This window comes from Cololabis saira, chromosome 1, assembly GCF_033807715.1.
Source record: "Cololabis saira isolate AMF1-May2022 chromosome 1, fColSai1.1, whole genome shotgun sequence".
NCBI lineage: Eukaryota > Metazoa > Chordata > Actinopteri > Beloniformes > Belonidae > Cololabis > Cololabis saira.
In genome coordinates this window covers 6,568,145-6,587,012 of record NC_084587.1, presented here as the reverse complement: position 1 = coordinate 6,587,012, position 18,868 = coordinate 6,568,145, and the positions used below count along the sequence as shown (strand labels likewise).

The following is an 18,868-nucleotide window of genomic DNA, read 5'->3' as shown; positions in this document are numbered from 1 at the left end:
CCCGTTCATCCTCTCAACAGATGCTTTGTTGGATGGATTGGGCGCTGTAATCTCTCAAGTCCCAGAGGGAGGGAGCAAGGCACGTCCCATTGCTTTCGCGAGCAAGTCCCTGACTCGTGCACAGGCCAAGTACCCAGCCCACCGTCTGGAGTTTCTCGCCCTCAAATGGGCTGTGTGTGATAAGTTCAGCCACTGGCTGAAGGGGCATTCTTTTACTGTCTGGACAGATAATAACCCGCTCACGTACATCCTCACAAAGCCCAAGCTGGACGCTTGTGAGCAGCGGTGGGTGGCGAAGTTGGCACCATACAACTTTAATATCCAGTATATCCCAGGCAGCAGGAATGCCATCGCAGATGCTCTGAGCAGACAACCATTCGTACAGACACGTGTCAGTGAGAGAATTGTGGCGGAGCCACATGGTGTCTTGCTCGAAGAGGCCCAACATGTCAAAGACGATTCCATACAGAATGTCTTCCGGCTGAGTACAAACTGTCAAGAGGTGAAACAGTGGGAGTCTGAGGTGGGATGCCAGTCCTTGAGCAGTGAAGAAGTGACAGCATTGTTGAACGGCCAAATGGAATGGGAGGAGGGGTCGAGAGGGAGAGTGATCTCTTGGTTGGCCCATGACGTGCAAAAGCTCACCCCAGGCCAAAGTGCGTTACCTGTATTCTCTCTCAAAGATCTCCAGGACAAGCAACAGGAAGACGCTGCGCTAATGAGGGTCATACACTATGTGACACGTGGCAGGAGGCCATCTCGGAGAGAGCGAGTCAATGAGCCTTTCAGGGTTTAGAAAACACTAAAGCAATGGGACAAGCTGAAAATGTTGGATGGTATCCTGTACAGAGTGCTTAAAGACTCACTGACTGGGAAAAAGCGCTACCAGTATGTTGTCGCTGCAGCATTGGTCAAGCAGGCTCTGCAAGGCATCCACGATGAAGCTGGACACCAAGGACAGTCTAGAACCCTGTCCTTAGCTAAACAGAGGTTCTTCTGGGTCGGAATGGTACGAGATGTCCGGGAGTACGTCAGGTCCTGCAAGCGCTGTGTGGTGAGTAAGACACCGGAACCAGAAGGCAGAGCGCCCCTCCAAAGCGTTAAGACGACAAGCCCGCTTGAAATAGTTTGTATCGACTTCTGGTTGGCGGAGGTTCCAGCAGGGAAGAATGTGGATGTTCTGGTCATCACTGACCATTTTACTAAGATGGCTCATGCCTTCCCATGTCACGATCAGTCAGCTAGGCAAGTTGCTCGCCGACTTTGGGACAGATACTTCTGTGTCTACGGATTCCCGGAGAGAATCCACTCCGACCAAGGAGCTAATTTTGAGAGCCAGCTAATCCGAGAGTTGTTGCTGATTGCCGGGGTGAAGAAATCGAGGACGACTGCATATCACCCCATGGGGAATGGCATTGCTGAACGCTTCAACCGGACACTGGGAAGCATGATCAGAGCATTGCCTCCAAGAGCAAAGCAGAAATGGCCCCAGATGTTGCAGACATTGACCTTTGCCTACAACTGCATGGCCCATGAGTCAACAGGCTATGCCCCGTTCTATTTAATGTATGGAAGGATCCCTAGACTCCCAGTCGACGTGATGTCCACAACGTGGAGAGGGATTGTGATGTCGCCGACTATGACAAATATGTCCTGAAGTTGAGGGAGAACTTGAGGGAGGCATTATCATCTGCCCAAGTCAATGCTGTCGCCAGCCAGCAACACCAAGCTGAGGTGTAAAATAGAAAGGTCAAAGGTCATGACATTATGGAGGCAGATCAGATTCTGCTGGCCAATAAAGGTGAAAAAGGGAGCAAGAAGCTGGTGGACAAATGGGAGTCTACCCCATATGTGGTGGTTGCAAGGTACCCAAAGTGTCACACCTACCGTATCAAGAATACCACTAGTGGACACGAAAAGGTAGTGCATCGCAACCTCCTCTTCTGTGCAAACTTCTTGCCCCTTGAACTGGAGGATGAGGATGAACCATCATTTGCTGAGTAGACCGAGCTAAACTGTGATGAGATGCGGAGCGAGGCGTCAGAGGTGCTGACAAGGGGCGTCACAGGAGACCGGTCAGCCGATTGGGTCCTGGGCAGCTCTGCCCCCAGCCTCCCCTCAGAGTCTCCTGACGATGGTGAAGGGGCCGAAGATGTTGATCCGGATGAGAGTGTCAGCCAGAGGGCAATGCGTGTATCCAGTGTGATGCCCAGTGACCACGGCCCCCTTGACACAGCAATCAGTGCTGTGTCTAGGATAAGGACAAGGGTGGGCAGGCTAGTGAAACCTGTTGATAGGTTAATACAGAATATGACACAGAAGAAAATATGTTCAGTCTGATTTGGTTAGGTCCTCATCTTTGACGCTAACTCCCCTGTAAGACACCGAGAACAGAAAGACGTTTGTATTAGGTGCAGTGACAAAGCAGTGATAGTTATTACACTCCTTATTTTGGGAAAAAAAAGGTACATGTGATGTTACCTTAGTTATAGTGTACGAGGTGGTGTATAAGGCACCCCTTTTGCAGGTGTATTCATAAGGGTTGCGCAGCCCTTGTGAGTCATTTTCTCTTTAGTTGCAGAAGTTTAATATATGGGAGTACACTGCTGAATATTTTGGTGAAGTTCAGGGGGGAGTATGTAACCGAGTCAAAATTTGTTATTGTGTTTTATTTATTCACTTTCCCTAAAAATCTCTCTTTTGTGTTGTGAACTTCGCCAAAATTATTTTTTCCTCATGTAAAAGGAAAAAAGAAAACCTCCTATGGTGATTCTCAATTGTACCCCCTTTTTTTCCCTGGGATGTTGTTTTTGCATTGCACCACCTAGCGTCAGAGAGCTGTGTATGCTCTGAACTGGTGAGTCATTTTATGACGCGCTCTCTCCCTCATCTTATTTATTTCATATTTTTTTCTGTTCACAAACTCAATATGTTGATAGATAAAAAAGTGTAATGTGCTAATGAAGCTGTTGGTCAAGACTCCAGTGATCAGTAACCAGTGGTGTAAAGTAACGAAGTACAAGTACTTCGTTATTGTACTTAAGTAAGATTTTTGAGAATTTGTACTTGTATTGATACTTTCATTTTTCTGTACTTTTACTTTTACTTCGTTACATTTTCAAGGAAAAAAAATCGTACTTTTAATCCGCTATATTTAAAAACAGCGGGGGCTGATTTATGGTTCCGCGTTACACCGGCGCAGAGCTACGGCGTAGGGTAAGCGGCGACGCACACACTACGCCGAAGCCTACGGCGTAGGGTGTGCGTCGATTTAACGCGGAACCATAAGGCGGACGGGAAGGAAGGGGGGCGAGTGAATTGCCCGGCGGCGGCGGCTCCGTGATGAGACACCTGGGGCAGACGGGGAGACTCGGCCTCCCCGAGAAGGAGACGCATCTCCCGGGGGGAGTTGCGCTACAGAGGCCGGAAAGGCCGGAGGAACCGCCGTTGCGTCGAGGACCGATGAAGACTGAAGCCTGAATTATCGTCCGGGAGAACTCCCGTGTGAACCTTGACTTAGCGTGGGAACTGGCAGGCGGGGGTTGAAGGGGCAACCCCTTCCGCGAGAAAGGTATAAAAGACCGGAAGTTCCGGTGAGAGTCTGCCGTGGGTCAGTGCAGGACGCCCGGCGCGGTTTTTTCCTTGGCTTACTCTATATCCGGACTGTCCCCGGCTCTCCAGTCCTGTGTCGAGGTAAGAGAGGCCTTAAAACCCTTTGTAGTTGTGTGTGAGGAATATTGCTCAGCCATTTGCGGGGGATAACTTGACACTTTATCCTAGCAAATGAGTAATTTTGTGTGCTCTGCCATTTGCGGGGGATAACTTGACCCGTTGTCCTAGCAAACGGGTAGTTCTGTGTGTTCTGCTATTTGCGGGGGATAATTTGACCCGTTATCCTAGCAAACGGGTAGTTTTGTGTGTCCTGCTATTTGCGGGGGATAACTTGGCAAATTATCCTAGCAAACTGGTAGTTTTGTGGATGTCTTCTATGTAAATGCTTGCTTTTTGCTAATAAATGTATTCATATCTTATAGCAAAAGCGAGGTGTGTGTGTGTGATTCATTTTGGTACAGCCGACCACTCCTAGAACCTAATTGAGATTTCTCCCAAAACAGTTTCCCATGTTTGATATTTGATATATTGCACTATAAAAAAATGAGTTAATATGGGTGAATTTACTTGATTATTTTACACTGTGGAAAATGTGTAAGAAATATTGAATGCATTTGTATTGCATATATTTGATTTTGTTTAATATAGTACATTGTATTTTTACATACATTTTGTGCTATATACAAAAGTGTCAGAGAGCTGTGTGTGCTCTGAACTGAGCGGTGGGGAGTTGCAGTGTGGCTCGGTGTGTGTGACGCCTATGTTTTTTCTTTATTCTGAAGATTAAAGTCCCATAGATGCTCAACCCCAGCGTGCGTCTCACTTCCAACAACACAACACAACGCAGAAAATCAGCTGCTACATACAGACCTCTCGGCCTGTTGTTTACGAATTCTCCAAGCAAGTAATTTTTTTGATTTAGCACCGTTCTCATAGAAATTTTGTTTAATTAGTTTGGCTCTCTTCTCTATCTGATTTTCATACAGGTTGTTTAAAGATTGTTTGGTATCCAGAATCTGATTTAAAACTTCAGTATCCTTGTATTCCACATGTTTACTCTCCAGAAACTTTAACCTTTCAGTCAGATCCTTAATTTGTTTCTCTTTCTCCTTTTTTCTTCTGAACTGACCACATGATAAGTTTACCTCTAACGACAGCTTTTGCAGCATCCCACAGTGTGCTGGGAGACACTGCGCCATTGTCATTATGAGTCAAATAATCTTGAAACTCTCCCTTTACATATTTCTGGCAATGATGGTTATTCAAAAGATAAGTATGCCGCCCATTGATTGGATGCAGAGACTCCGGTTCTTTTCACTGATGTTTATTGTCACCAACAACACCGTAGAACTAAATGTTCAAGTATAAAATAAAAAACAACATCAGCAATTGCAGTAGTCATATAAATATATGGCTTAGCACCCTATTTAACAATGATGTGAACTAGTAATACTGACCACTTTAGCCTGCTCCTCAACCAACGGCAGAGTCATTCCCCAGTGGCAGTCCCTCAGGTCAGCAATATCCTTTATCAAACATTTAATTAACTTAATTTACACATTTATCATTTCAAACATGGAGTGAACAAACAAAAGAGGGAGACGAACTCACAGACATCACCGCAGCATGTGCTCCCCTCGATGTGTAGCTTACAGCGATAAGACGCTACTTCCGGTTTTGCGTCATTTCAAAATAAAGGCACATTTCAAAATAAACTCCAAAAACGTCTGCCTTAACACTCCCACCAATCACACATTGTGTGATTTCCAATGAAGATTGGACAGTAGTAATAGATAGACCCTCCAGAAAAACGCGGGCAAAAATCATTGATTCTGCGATTAAATGTGCAGGTTTTTTATGTGCTTTTATGCGGTGAAATTGCGAAATATGCTGGAAGTTGCGGAATATGCGGGAAGTCGTGGAATATGCGGAAAGTTGAAAAATATGCGAAATATGCAGGAAGTTGCGGATTCGGCGCTGAGCTCTTCCCTCTTCGCTCGCCGCTACTCATCATCATCATCATCATCATCGTTTATTAGTCAGACTCGAGGTCCATGATAAAAACATACAACACTCAATACATAAGAACACAGATTAAAAGAATGCTGATTGTACTGAGGGAATCCTTGTTAGTTTCTTTTCCTCCGCTTAGTAATATGCTTAATTCAGCGGGCTGTCTCGTCTGATCTGAGGTCGTAGACGAAAAAAAAAGGAGAGCGGAGAGGAGAGGGGCGGTCGCAGCCCGGAGGCCGGTCCCCGCCTGGTCTCTCCCCTCCAGCCCGCGGCTCAGTGCTCGGGTGATTGCCGGGCGCACCGGCACGGTGAGGGGACGAGCCAGAGCTTGTCACCCCACGCGTCCGCTGCCAAGGTCCCCAAGTGGATGGGAACGTGCGCAGCGGGCGCAGTGGTGCGCGGTCAGCGCGGATCCTGAGTCCACCGGCAGCCGCGACCACCGCGCAAGCTGGGGGCTCGGCGGAGACGGCACTCTCTTTTTCCTCTCACCCCCGCGGGTGAGAGCTGCTGTTTGGGGGGTGGCGGTTTCTGTGAGGGGTGCGGAGGTCCCCGGGCGGGTCCCGCACGTCGTGACCGGGCGTCCCGACGTGTCACTCACAACACTTCCCCCTTTTCCAAACTTTATGCGAAAATGTGAATTGTGAAATCAAGCGAGCCCCGCATAATCCCCGCATAATCGCATATTTAGCGCGGACATATGCAATTATCGCGGGAAATATGCGCCCTTTTAGGAATAAATCTATCCCCGCGTAATCTGCGCCATTTGATTGATTATGCAATGAATTATGCGATCGCGTAATCGCGTTTTTCTGGAGGGCCTAAATAGAACCTTGTAAGACATTTGTATGAAATAAACCTTCTAACAAAGAACAATCTCATTTAAGAGATAACTTACTTATCCAGCCTCAAGCAATAACACTGTTTTGTGTATAGACCTCTCTAAATAAACTGGTTTTGTTGTGCGTGTCCCTTTACCGTCTAGTGCTGTGTCACTAAGTAACAGTTTGAGTTTTCTGACTCTTCCGTCAGCTCCTTGGAAGACTTCGATCACCTTCGCCAACTTCCAGTGATTTCTTGGTACACCATCATCTTGCAACAGGACAATGTCATTCACTTTAGCATTTCTCCTGTCCTTGTTCCATTTACTCCTTTGCTGCAGATTTAACAGATACTCCTTTCTCTCTTCGAGTGTCGTAGCTTTGTTAGACCTTGTTTGAAGACCCTTTACTTCCTTTCCAAGACGCTTCAGTCTTGCTATGGCCCTTATAGCTCTCTTCCAATCTGAAAACTTCTGAAGCCTGTCTGATAGAGACCTCTCCTCATTCGCCTTTGTTGTGTGAACCTGTGCTCTTTTAACTTCTGGGTCATCCGCATTGAGTTCTCCCACCTTAATCTTTCCTTCCTTGGGAAGATCATTTTGCCACAAGAAGCTAGGTCCTGTGAGCCAGTTAGACTCTGTAAGCTCCTTTGTGGTGAGTCCACGAGAGGCATGGTCAGCCAGGTTCTTGAGCTGTTTTCCCAGGCACCTGGGTCGATGTTCTGCACACACCTTGTTGTTAGGCAGACTTAGCCTCTCTGCTTTGAAAGGCAACGGCATTTCATAATGTCTGTTTGGCTTATGCTTGATGCCTTCTTTCAGCTTTGTCAAGAACTTAATATCTTCTTGTGATATTAGAACTTCTTCACTGACCTTCTCGGTAAAATCTGACCTTAAGACCTTAAGCATATCCGTTGGAGTGACCATTTCCTTGACTTGACTTCTACAAACAAAATGGACCTCAGTCTTGAGCTTAGAAGAGTGTTTTGTAGCTGGCAGAACTTTCTTTATGATGACACGGTGGCTGACACCGATTTCATCCTCCTGGTCATAATCAATGTCAGTGCTGCTGTAGCCAATAATGCTCCAACCCAACACAGACCTTTGTGCGTACGGCTGGTCTTCATTGCCTGTGATGACATCTCTGGGAAGTAAAGCTTGGGGACAGTTATAACCGATTAACAATCCTACTTCACAGTCAAGTTTAGGAGACATTTCATCTGCCAAATCTTGTAAGTGAGGCCAGGATTTTGCAGTTGTACTTGTGGGTATATGGGATCTTTTTGCTGGTATGTAATCTCTGGTGTAGGTTGTTGGGAGTTTGATTTTAATGTCAGACATGATGCCTCTCACCTGTAGCCCTTGCACCTTTTGGCTATTCACCACCTTTGCCTTTGATGTTATCGTGGACACTTTAAGTTTTACTGGCACTTTCTTGGCACACAATGTTTCAGCTACATCTTTCAGGATGAAGGTTGTGTCGCTCTGACTATCAAATAAGGCATACATTAGAACTTCCTTATCTGGTTCAGTTGTCGTGGAGACATAGACTGGAACAATGGATGAGGTATGAGTGCTGGTCTTCTCTTGAACCACTCGGTTAGAGGTAACTTGATGTGTTTCGATTGGTTCAGACTGTTCGTTTTTGTCTTTGTTTTCATTTGACCTTTCTTGTTTGTTTCTTACAGCTTGTTCTTGATCCCTTTTCCCACGATCTTGATGTAGGCATGTGGGGTGGCGTTTCCCACATACGTCACACACACTCCTGGATGTACAGGCTTTGGAGTTATGGCCGATCTTAAGGCAGCCAAAGCACAACTTCTCCAGTTGTACAAACTTAACCCTTTCTTCAACTGGCTTCTCCATAATCTTGCGACACCTAAGGAGAGTGTGGCCTTTCTTCTTGCAAAAAATGCAAGTGAAGCTTGTCTTCTCACTTGTATTAGTAGTGAAAGTCTTTGCACTAAAGTTTTGATTTCTTTGATACTTAGACTGTTCTCTTTCTGTTGGTTTTGATCTTTCTTGGTCAATTGGTTTCACTGCGTGCAAAGATGTGATGGGGTTACATGCAATTCGAGCCTCCCTATTGAGAAATCTCACAAAGTGTCTGAACTCAGGGAACATTTTGTGTTCATCCTGATAAATTGTGGCTTCTCTATTCCAGCGTGAGCTCAACCAATCTGGTAGCTTGATGGTAATCTTTTGGTTTTCCAGACAATCATTGAGAGTTTATAGACCTTGAACATATGGCATAGCTGATTCTACACTGCTCAGAAAATCAACACACCACGAAGATTTTCACTGTCTTTGGGGCCAATTTTGTGCCATGTGTGTATCTTGTCACGGTATGATTTGGCAACTATAAATGGATTACCAAATCTGTCTTCAAGTATGTCCCAGGCAGCGTGATAAGCTGTTTCTGTTCCTACAAGGAAATGACCTTCAATAGCTCTCTTGGCTGAGCCACCAACATACTTGCGTAGAAAGAAGAGCTTTTCTTGAGTTGGCAGGTTCTTGCGATCAATCAGAGTACAGAAGGAAAGCTTCCAATCATTGTACTTGAGAGGATCTCCCTTGAAGACATCAGGTTCTGGGATTGGAAGTGGGTTAGCTGTGATCGCTTCAGCAAGAGTTCTCACAAAGTCATTGGGAACTTCATGTGAGGTTGAAAATGCTTGAGTGGCAGGAACTTGAGTGGGTGGGGCTTGTTGCATGAGCGGAAGTGAAGCTGGGGTGATGACTTGACTAACAGGGACTTGAGTAAATATGGCTGGTGGTGGAACCAAATGCGATGTGTACCTGGAGGGATATGAGAGGGGGTTTTGGGGGGATGTGACTTTATGTGGGTGATGGACTTGACTGGGCTTGGCTTGTTGGGCAGGAAGAGCTTGAGAAACTGGTGCTTGATGGGAAGGAAAGAATGGATCAATTAAAGGGTTAAGCGTAATTGGTGGGTTGAGAGATTCTGAATAAACTTGCAGTCTTGCTTGTGCTGCAACATGACCTTTAAGTTCTTCTAGCCGTTCTACTTCTCTTCTTTTCCCTTCCAGCTTCATTTTCCTATCAGCACTTTCTGCTATGAACTGAGCTCTTTTTCTAGCACTGTCTGCTTCCTTTTCCTTTTCTCTAGCTTCTCGTTCAGCCTTCAAGATTTGTTCTTCCGCTTCAAGTCTTTGAATTTCTTCCTTTTGTTGATGTTGTGCATTTGTTATCTTTATCACCTCTTGCGTAGCTACAACTTCAGCTGCTGCTTGTTTTGCATTCAGGGACAGGATGGAAGAGTGTCTGGATGTCTTGGATGAAGGCTTTGACTCAGCAGTTTGAGCTGAGGAGACACTAGACACTGTACTGTCAAACACTGACTTAGCATCAGGCCATGATATGTCTTCTGAATCATCACCATTGTGAAAGTGTTGAACCTTTATATTTGCAATCCTAGTGAATGCTTGACATTTATCATTCATACTCCGAATGTCAGGCTCGGGACTTGAAATGGCTCTTATTTCAAGGTAAGTTTTGTCAATGTCAACTTGGATGGCGTTGATTGCATTTGCAATTTCGTCAATCAGATCATCATCATTATTCTTAATGGACCTCTTTAAGCCATTGATGTGATACTTCCATCTTCTGTACATCTTTTCAAAACTCACATTTAGATTCTTTAATTTGTCATCTAACAAAGCTTGTCCTTTTTCAGTGAGCCTTCTTGTGCGACCAGTTTTCCTGGTTCCTGGAGGCAGTTGTGTGTCAACATCAACAACCTGAGATTGTGTGTCTTCAACTTGCTCATCAGGGTCAGCTTGTTGTCGTAGAGTATTCTGCTCTGCATTATTATCTTCTTGAAGGTCTCCATGAGTGTCCTCTTCAGTTGGCAGAAAGGTGTCTTCTTTTGTGTGACATATTAAAAATGTGCAGAGTTTTAGATGTGTTGAAACCTATATAAAATGTATTCTGTTTTCTAATATGTTGAAAATGAAATGAAATATATATACATCCCCATGAATACCTTAGGTTAACTTTACGTAATGCTTATCAAACATTACAGCATCATAGAACACACTTCAATAAATGAGTGCTGAAATAGAAATTAACGAAGTGTAAATACTCAGCACAGTTTAAATGTGAAACACTCACTTATAAGAACGATACTTTGATATTAACTTATAACATCTTAGACTTAACTGGGAGAATGGTGAGTTTACTTATCTAAGTTTACTTTTCTTTGATTCTTATTAGATAATCAATTGCAGGAAAAATGTCCACTGTAGCTTTAAGGAAAAATGCAAATGAAATGTCCGTGTGTTAGAAACTAAATGGCAGGTAGTTGTACTTGCACTACTTTCAAGACACTCTCCTTGATGTGCTTGCTTGTGTAGCCTTGACTGCTTGCCCTTGGAGTCACACGAACAGTTCACAAGGTGGCACTTCCCTTTACCGCATGTGGCCTGCAGCTTTCTTCATCCGCTCGGAGTCTTCACCGATGCAGAAGTGTTCTACTATGCCGCCCATTGATTGGATGCAGAGACTCCGGTTCTTTTCACTGATGTTTATTGTCACCAACAACACCGTAGAACTAAATGTTCAAGTATAAAATAAAAAACAACATCAGCAATTGCAGTAGTCATATAAATATATGGCTTAGCACCCTATTTAACAATGATGTGAACTAGTAATACTGACCACTTTAGCCTGCTCCTCAACCAACGGCAGAGTCATTCCCCAGTGGCAGTCCCTCAGGTCAGCAATATCCTTTATCAAACATTTAATTAACTTAATTTACACATTTATCATTTCAAACATGGAGTGAACAAACAAAAGAGGGAGACGAACTCACAGACATCCAGTGGTGTAAAGTAACGAAGTACAAGTACTTCGTTATTGTACTTAAGTAAGATTTTTGAGAATTTGTACTTGTATTGATACTTTCATTTTTCTGTACTTTTACTTTTACTTCGTTACATTTTCAAGGAAAAAAAATCTTACTTTTAATCCGCTATATTTAAAATTGGACACGTCGTTATTCGCTACAAATTAAAGTCTTACATTAAATGAAAATGTAGGCTATTGCCGTGAGAACAGCACAGCAGGGGCTGATTTATGGTTCCGCGTTCAAACGGTGCGTGATTGTATGTCTGTGTCGGTGAGAATGCGGTATGGAAGGGTCCTGCCATGGAGGATTTGAGCCTCCATTGGCAGGACATCAAAACTTAATAATTTATGAATATTATATTATACAAAGATGGTTATTATTATTATTAGTATTATTATTATTATTATTATTATTATTATTATTATTATTATTATTATGTATAGTATATTATATTATTATTAGTATAGTTATCTGATAGGTGAATGGATGAATGAATGGGATGCCTGGGTCTGGGGCCCTCCGTTGTCGGGCCTGCACGGGTGTCGCCTTGTTGGGGGGTTCCCTCTCTCCGGGCCCGTCTCTGGTCCCCCCCGCTGCCTCTGCGGCGGGGCGCCCCTCTGGTCTTGGGGGGCCACTTTCGTGGGGGACGGGTGCGCCTGCCCGCGTCGGCGGCTGGGGCGGCTCTGTCTCTCCGGGCGGGCTGGCCCCCTGCCGGGTGAGGGTCGTTGGCCTGAAGGGTGAGGGCCTCCTGGCCGCGTGTCCGGCCCGGACCGGGTGGCCGGGGATCGCCTGGGTCGCGGTCCGCCGCCGCGGGGTCCCTGGCTGCTTCTTCCCGCGCCGTGGGGGCCCCGCCCGCGGGCCCCCTCGGTCGCTGCCGGGGGGGGGGGGGGCCTCGCAGGCGGTGGGTTGCCTCCCTCCTACTTGCCGGTGGCCTGGGTTCCGGGCTCTTCCGTGTCGGCCTCTGGTCTCGCGGGTGGCGGGGTTGCTCCCCCCCCTCCCCCACTATAGATACACTTCAGGTGGAGCTTTGTTTGGTTTATTACACACACACACACACACACACACACACACACACACACACACACACACACACACACACACACACACACACACACACACACACACACACACACACGCATATACATACACACACACACACATAGACATACACACTGGCTTGTTCACCTGCATGCTGGCTCTCTAGTTTTTGGGTTTAGGTAGCGGTAGCGATAGCTTAGCTCAGACTGCGATCAGATCTCAAGATTTAGGTCGATTGCTGTTATTGTTTTGGTTGGCTCCGTGCCGGTTTCGTGCTTTGTTTGTGTTTTTTTTTTTTGTTGCAGATTTCCAGTGCTTGACGTGTGTCTCCGTGTGTTCCTGCTTCCTGGATTGGCAGTGGATGTCGTCACCCCCCCCCCCCCCCCCCCAAAAAAAAAAAAAAAAAAAAAAAACACTGGGTTTGTATGTGTATATTTATGTATGTGTACGCATTTGTGTGCGTATATATATGTATATATATTAAATATAGTAATAATGCACATATATACACTTTTGGTTTCTACCGTCATGGTATCAATCAATAATATGTGTGCAGACAAGGTTAAAAAAAAAAAAAAAAAAAAAAAAAGATTTTTGAGAATTTGTACTTTTATTGATACTTTCATTTTTCTGTACTTTTACTTTTACTTCGTTACATTTTCAAGGAAAAAATCGTACTTTTAATCCGCTACATTTAAAATTGGACACGTCGTTACTCGCTACAAATTAAATCCATGAGAACAGCACAGCGGGGGCTGATTTATGGTTCCACGTTACACCGGCGCAGAGCTACGGCGTAAAGGTACGCGGCGACGCACACCCTACGCCGTAGCCTACGGCGTAGGTGTGCGTCGATAAGGCGGACGGGAAGGAAGGGGGGCGAGTGAATTGCCCGTGATTGCCCGGCGGCGGGTCCGTGACGAGACACCTTTAATACCGTTAATATTATAGATCCATGCGAGACACCTGGGGCAGACGGGGAGACTCGGCCTCCCCGAGAAGGAGCCGCAGCCCCCGGGAGAGTTGCGCCGCAGAGGCGGGCCGGAAAGGCCGGAGGAACCGCCGTCGCGTCGAGTACCGATGAAGACTGAAGCCTGAATTATGGTTCCGCGTTAAATCGACGTAAGGTACGGCGTAGGATACGCGGCGAAGCGCACCGTACGGTGCGTGTCGCCGCGTACCCTACGCCGTAGGCTCTGCGTTGGTGTAACGCGGAACCATAAATCAGCCTTGAGCGGCAGCCGACGCTCAAGCCGACGAAATTAAAATGGTTTAATGGAAACAAACGCTAAAGGGGTCAGAATAATATCACCATTATTTAGAGTTGTAAGCAAATTCTTGGATTCTTCATTTCTTTGCAATCCTTTTGAAAATAATTTTGTACTTTGAATTTTGTACTTTGTACTTTTTACTTTTTAGTTTTGTACTTAAGTACATTTTACACCATGTACTTTTGGTACTTTATTATATTTAATTTGAGGTACTTTTATACTTTTACTTAAGTAATTTTCTTAATGGGTACTTTTTACTTTTACTTAAGTAATTTTCAAGCAGAAAATTTGTACTTTTACTTAAGTACAATATTTTTGTACTTTTTCCACCTCTGCAGACATCACCGCAGCATGTGCTCCCCTCGATGTGTAGCTTACAGCGATAAGACGCTACTTCCGGTTTTGCGTCATTTCAAAATAAAGGCACATTTCAAAATAAACTCCAAAAACGTCTGCCTTAACAATAAGTATTAAGTCTCCACAGTGTATCCTTGCGCTTACTGTCAAGGTGCAGTGTTAAATATACCCCTGCGTGATCAGAAATATCCCTTACCCCAATATTACATTTAGTAATCCTGTGTCGATCTGAATTAAACATAAAAAAATAGTTGATTCTTGAATATACAGAATGCGGATGGGAGAAAAAAGTAAAATGTCTATTAAGCGGGTGTAACTCTCTCCATACGACTATCATGCCCAATTCTTTAAGTAATTTTTGAATATGTATTGCTTCGGATCTCAATTTTTTTGTTTTGTTTGAGGAGTCAATGGAGGGATTAAGTTGAATATTCCAGTCTCCCCCACACACCAACACGCCTGATACTTCCGTGTTAAAGACCTTTTTGATCAGCCGTTTATCATTTCCTGGTGGTCTGTAAACTTCTTTGTGATCAATTAAACCTTTCACCAGTAAGTAACATCCCCCTTTGTCATTGATCTGTGAAGAGAACTGGAAGTTTACTTTGTTTGAAATTAATATCGTCACTCCCCTTGCACTTCCTTTTTCAAATGAAGATTAATATGAATTTTTAAATCCCATCTTTTGCAACTTCTCATGTTCAACATTGGAGAGGTGTGTCTCTTGCTAGAAAATTATGTCTTGTGCCTCTTTTAACTTTGGCAATCTCTTTACTTCTTTTCATAGGATTATTTAACCCATTCACATTAAGTGTAATTATGTTATAATGTTGATGGAGCATTTCAAACAGTACAAAGGAGAAAAAGATTCACCTGAACGTTTAAACATCCCTGGATGACCTGAACACTGTAACTTCTGTCTGCAAATCAAAATGAAACTAAACATATAAACATCCAAAAATAATGACTTCCATCTCTGAAGTATGAACTCAACTTCTAGTTTGAGAGGGGAAGCCCTGAAGGGGCCCCTCTCAGTGCAAACCGACATCTCTGACTTAATGAAATCAGAGCAGTGCACATAAAATAAAAACAACATAGGTTCCAAGCTGCGGTCTATCAATATACAGCTTAAACTTAGAAAGTTCGTTTAATTTGTATTTATATTTCACAGCGCAGTCCGAGCTTGCGTCAAGATATATTCTTACCAGTCTTTTTTTTACCAGTCGCGAAGTCATTTATAGTTGTTGGTTGTTTTCATTTAGCATCTTCCCCTCGCCTGAACCCCTTGAGCTTGTCCTGGATGCGTTGCAGGCGCACGTCTCGGCACCGGCCCGCCGCCGCACCTGCCGTCACCCACGGGAGCCGTCTCCCTCCCGACGCAGGTGCACCCTCCGCCTGGGCCTCCGCTCCGCTGGTATCCGAGATTAAGCCCTTTTTCTTCAGGTCATCCGCTGCCTCCTGTGAGCTGCTATATGTTACTTCACCGCTGTCGTAGAAAACTTGACTGGATAGAGTGTCTGAAAACGGATCCCTTTTTCTTTGAGTGCCTTTTTGGAGGCAGAGTAAGCCTTTCTTTTCACAACTATTTCGGTCGGGAAATCCTGTTCAAAGAACACTCGTCTACCTTCATGGTGGATCTCTTTTTTTTTCCAAGCCGATCGGAGCTCTTTAATTTTATACTTTATATATAGACCGGTGACAGCGCTGTATGCCGAGGGAGGGGTCGGGAAGGGACAGGTGTGTTTTAATGAACTTTTCAATAAATTCCTGTATGTTGTCCCCCTCGGCCTCCTCGGGAATACCGTGGATGCGTATGTTATTTCGGCGTGACCGTGCCTCGAGGTCTGTCAGGTGGGCTTGAATGCTCTCTTGAAGCTCCAGGGTGCGGGACAGTACTTCCCTGGATTCTGCGGTCCAATCCTCCACGTCCGCCACTCTCTGCTCCACTTCTTCAGTTCTGTCTGTGACTTCTTTTAAATCAGCACAGATAGCACTCAACTTCTGGTTAATTTCTCCTCTGAAGTCTGCCAATCCCCCCTTCAACAGCGCCATTGTGTCAGTAAACTCTTTTTTCATGACCGAGCGAACCGCTTGTATCTCGGCAATGATGTTGGCCTGAATAGCCTCCATGGCCTCGTGCTCAGTGTGGATGCTAGCGGCGTCGCTAGTGTCTTCACTTTCGCTCGGTGAATTGTCGTCTTTCCTCAACTTTTGCTGTGACTTTCCTCTCGTCCTTCTTGAATTTCCCCCTCTCATGCTACAAAAACAACTTTTTAAGACAGATAGCTGATTTTTGTAGGGGTATAAGTGCGACCATCTGGGAGCCTGAGACTAAGGCCCAATCCCAATTCAACTTCACTCGCCCTTCTTTTCTCCACTCGCCCTTCTTTTCTTCCCTAACCCCTAAAAAAGAAGGGGGAGATTTTAGGGCACTTGAAATCTAGGGCACTTGGCCCAGGTGCCTGTCCCATTTCTCCTACTCCCCCTCGTTTTCATCCCTACCCAGGAAGCTGAGAGCCAAAAGCTGTTTTAATTTCAGCTGTAGCGCTGTTAATATGGCACTTTATTAAGTTTTAATATTTTTTCAGGCTCAAAAGTAACCGGCCCCGGGGAGCAGCAGCAGCCGGATCAACAGCGCCATCGTCCCGGGAGAGAAACCTGCAGCTCTGTTGAGAATTACGCTGGCTGAAATAAATCATTTAGGAAGATGTTGGTTTAATAGATGAAATCTAACAGTTGTAGCTACGCCTGTTAAGAAATTTGCTCCGAAATTTCGAGATTTTTGTTTGCCGGCTCCGGAGCTTGGGTCCGCGTTAAATCGACGCAGAGCCTACGGCGTAGGGTACAGCGTACGGTGCGCGTCGCCGCGTACATCGACGCAGAACTTACGGCAAAGGTTACGTAACCTACGCCGTAGGTTCTGCGTTGGTAAAACGCGGAACCATAAATCCCTTTATTCTGGCGTGATCTTCTGCAACTTTATCTGAAAGTGTGTAAATTACCCAGATAACAGCTGGATTACTTGGTGGTTTCTGAAAACTATTATATCAGAAACATCCAAAACAAATCTGACGAGTCACAGGATTATTTCTCTCTATTTCTCACAAAAAAATGCTTGCTCCCTTGGTCACAATCTGAGACGACTCTTCTCGGTCAGCGAGTCAAATCGACGCAGAGCCTACGGCGTAGGTTACGTAGCATTCTGGGAAATTTTCATACCCCCTCGCTCGCGAAGTCAGCATGTGAAAACCCTCGATTTGAAGGGGATATTCTCAGCCCCTCGCCCTCGTTATGCCCCCTCCCCCTAGGTGAAAAGAGGAATTGGGACACCACTACCCTCACGGGAACACGCAATATTAAGGGGAAGTGAAGAAAACAAGGGCGAGGGGGTCAATTGGGACGCAGCCTTATGCTGCTGCTGCCTGCTGCGCCATACCGGAAGTCCATTTTTATTATTTTGTGTAAATTGTGGTGAATCAGGTTGGCATAAAGACATATTTGAATGAAAGAAGTCTCTCGTTTTCCGCATGAGTCTCATTCAAACATGATAAATAAGAATTGTTGTTTGCGCTAATGGACTTTCCTAATTCTTGGGAATAAGGGGATTCCATTGTGTTTCTGGTTTATCTGGTCTGTCTGTGTGCAAACTTGTGTTTTTAATTTAAGCCTGAAAAAGTTAGATGAAATCAATTAAAGCATCAAACTGTACTTCTGCTCTGCCAGATGGAGAACGTGTTGCCAACACCACACTCATAGATGCCCTGCTGGACAAGGAGTTCCACCTCATCATCAATGATACAGTTTACATCTCCTGTCTTGAAAAGGGTAAAAGGAAAACATGATTCTCCTTCACAACTCTTAATCCTGCTTATAAATGTTGGCTATCTGTAGAGGTATGGCTCCTCCTCTCGTTTATAATGCCTCTCCTCTCGTCTTCAACCTTGCTGTGCCCCAGAGTTTACTACCAGGGAGCATGCCAGAGAACTGGATGACATGAAACATGTTGTACACCTGCTGCACACAGCACTCCACCTGCCTGAACACCACCTGATGCAAGAGAGGCAGCTGCTGGAGAAGCTGGACAACCTCAAACAAGAGTTGTCCCCTCTGGAAAAGGTAGGAGATGAGTCTGAACACGTGTATGACATCCAGTGTTGTGCTAGTTACTGAAAAATAGTAACTAGTTACAGTTACTAGTTACTTCCTTAAAAAGTAACTCAGCTAGTAACTCAGTTACTTAGACCAAAAATTAATGCTATGAAACCAAAAAGTAATGCTATGAAAAGTAACTTTTTAGTTACTTTAAATAAAATTTTTTTTTTAAATGCTCCCATTTAATGCCCCTCTAGCCTTCATTTCAGCAGGTACTGTATGGATTTGCATTGTGCATCGTGTTCTGCATTCTACACAGTCTCCCCACTTCTTCACTTCCTGTATCAATAACGTTGGTCTCTTAGTAACAAGCTGAGAACGGCCAATGAGCTTCAGCAGCAGCTCAAGAACGGGACTCTTCGATGAATCGTTCTTTACAGTCTCAGATATAATCGATGGTGGCATGTCGGTTTATAAGAATCTTTTTGCCCAGAAGAAAAAAGAGCCATTCTGTACATGGTGAATGGTACATTCAATGTACCATTCACAGCATTTTAGTTGTGAGTGAGATACTTCTCAAGTATCTCCTTCTCCTTCTCCAAACCTTTTGGGATTAGACTTCAGGAATGTGTTGAAGTGGAATCAGTTTTACTGGATAAAAGCCAGTTTCCTGACAGGACAAATTAATAATGAATATTAGACAACATTCATAATCAGCCCTGGACTAAAGCTTAAAAACTTAAAACATAAGGTTATTAACTGAAAATGTAGAAGCTGTTATAGTAGAAGATACAGTTC

General features: G+C 44.7%; 1 protein-coding gene across 1 annotated transcript; it reads left to right on the top strand.

Annotated features, from left to right (window-relative positions):
• The first annotated feature begins 2,025 nt into the window (after window positions 1-2,025).
• Window positions 2,026-18,148, top strand: LOC133450021 (calcium uniporter protein, mitochondrial-like). The gene is made up of 4 exons (XM_061728808.1): window positions 2,026-2,268; window positions 15,290-15,392; window positions 17,702-17,803; window positions 17,934-18,148. Exons 1-4 carry the CDS (start codon window positions 2,026-2,028, stop codon window positions 18,146-18,148), a joined length of 663 nt encoding a protein of 220 aa, XP_061584792.1.
• The last annotated feature ends 720 nt before the right edge of the window (window positions 18,149-18,868 follow it).

What these genes read in the sequence shown, in the direction of transcription:
- LOC133450021 (XM_061728808.1), top strand. Translation starts at nt 2,026, where the DNA reads ATGCGGAGCGAGGCGTCAGAGGTGCTGACAAGGGGCGTCACAGGAGAC. An exon ending in CCTGGGCCTCCGCTCCGCTG is followed by an intron (nt 15,393 to 17,701) that starts GTATCCGAGATT and finishes CTGCTCTGCCAG; the next exon opens with ATGGAGAACGTGTTGCCAAC. An exon ending in CATCTCCTGTCTTGAAAAGG is followed by an intron (nt 17,804 to 17,933) that starts GTAAAAGGAAAA and finishes GCTGTGCCCCAG; the next exon opens with AGTTTACTACCAGGGAGCAT.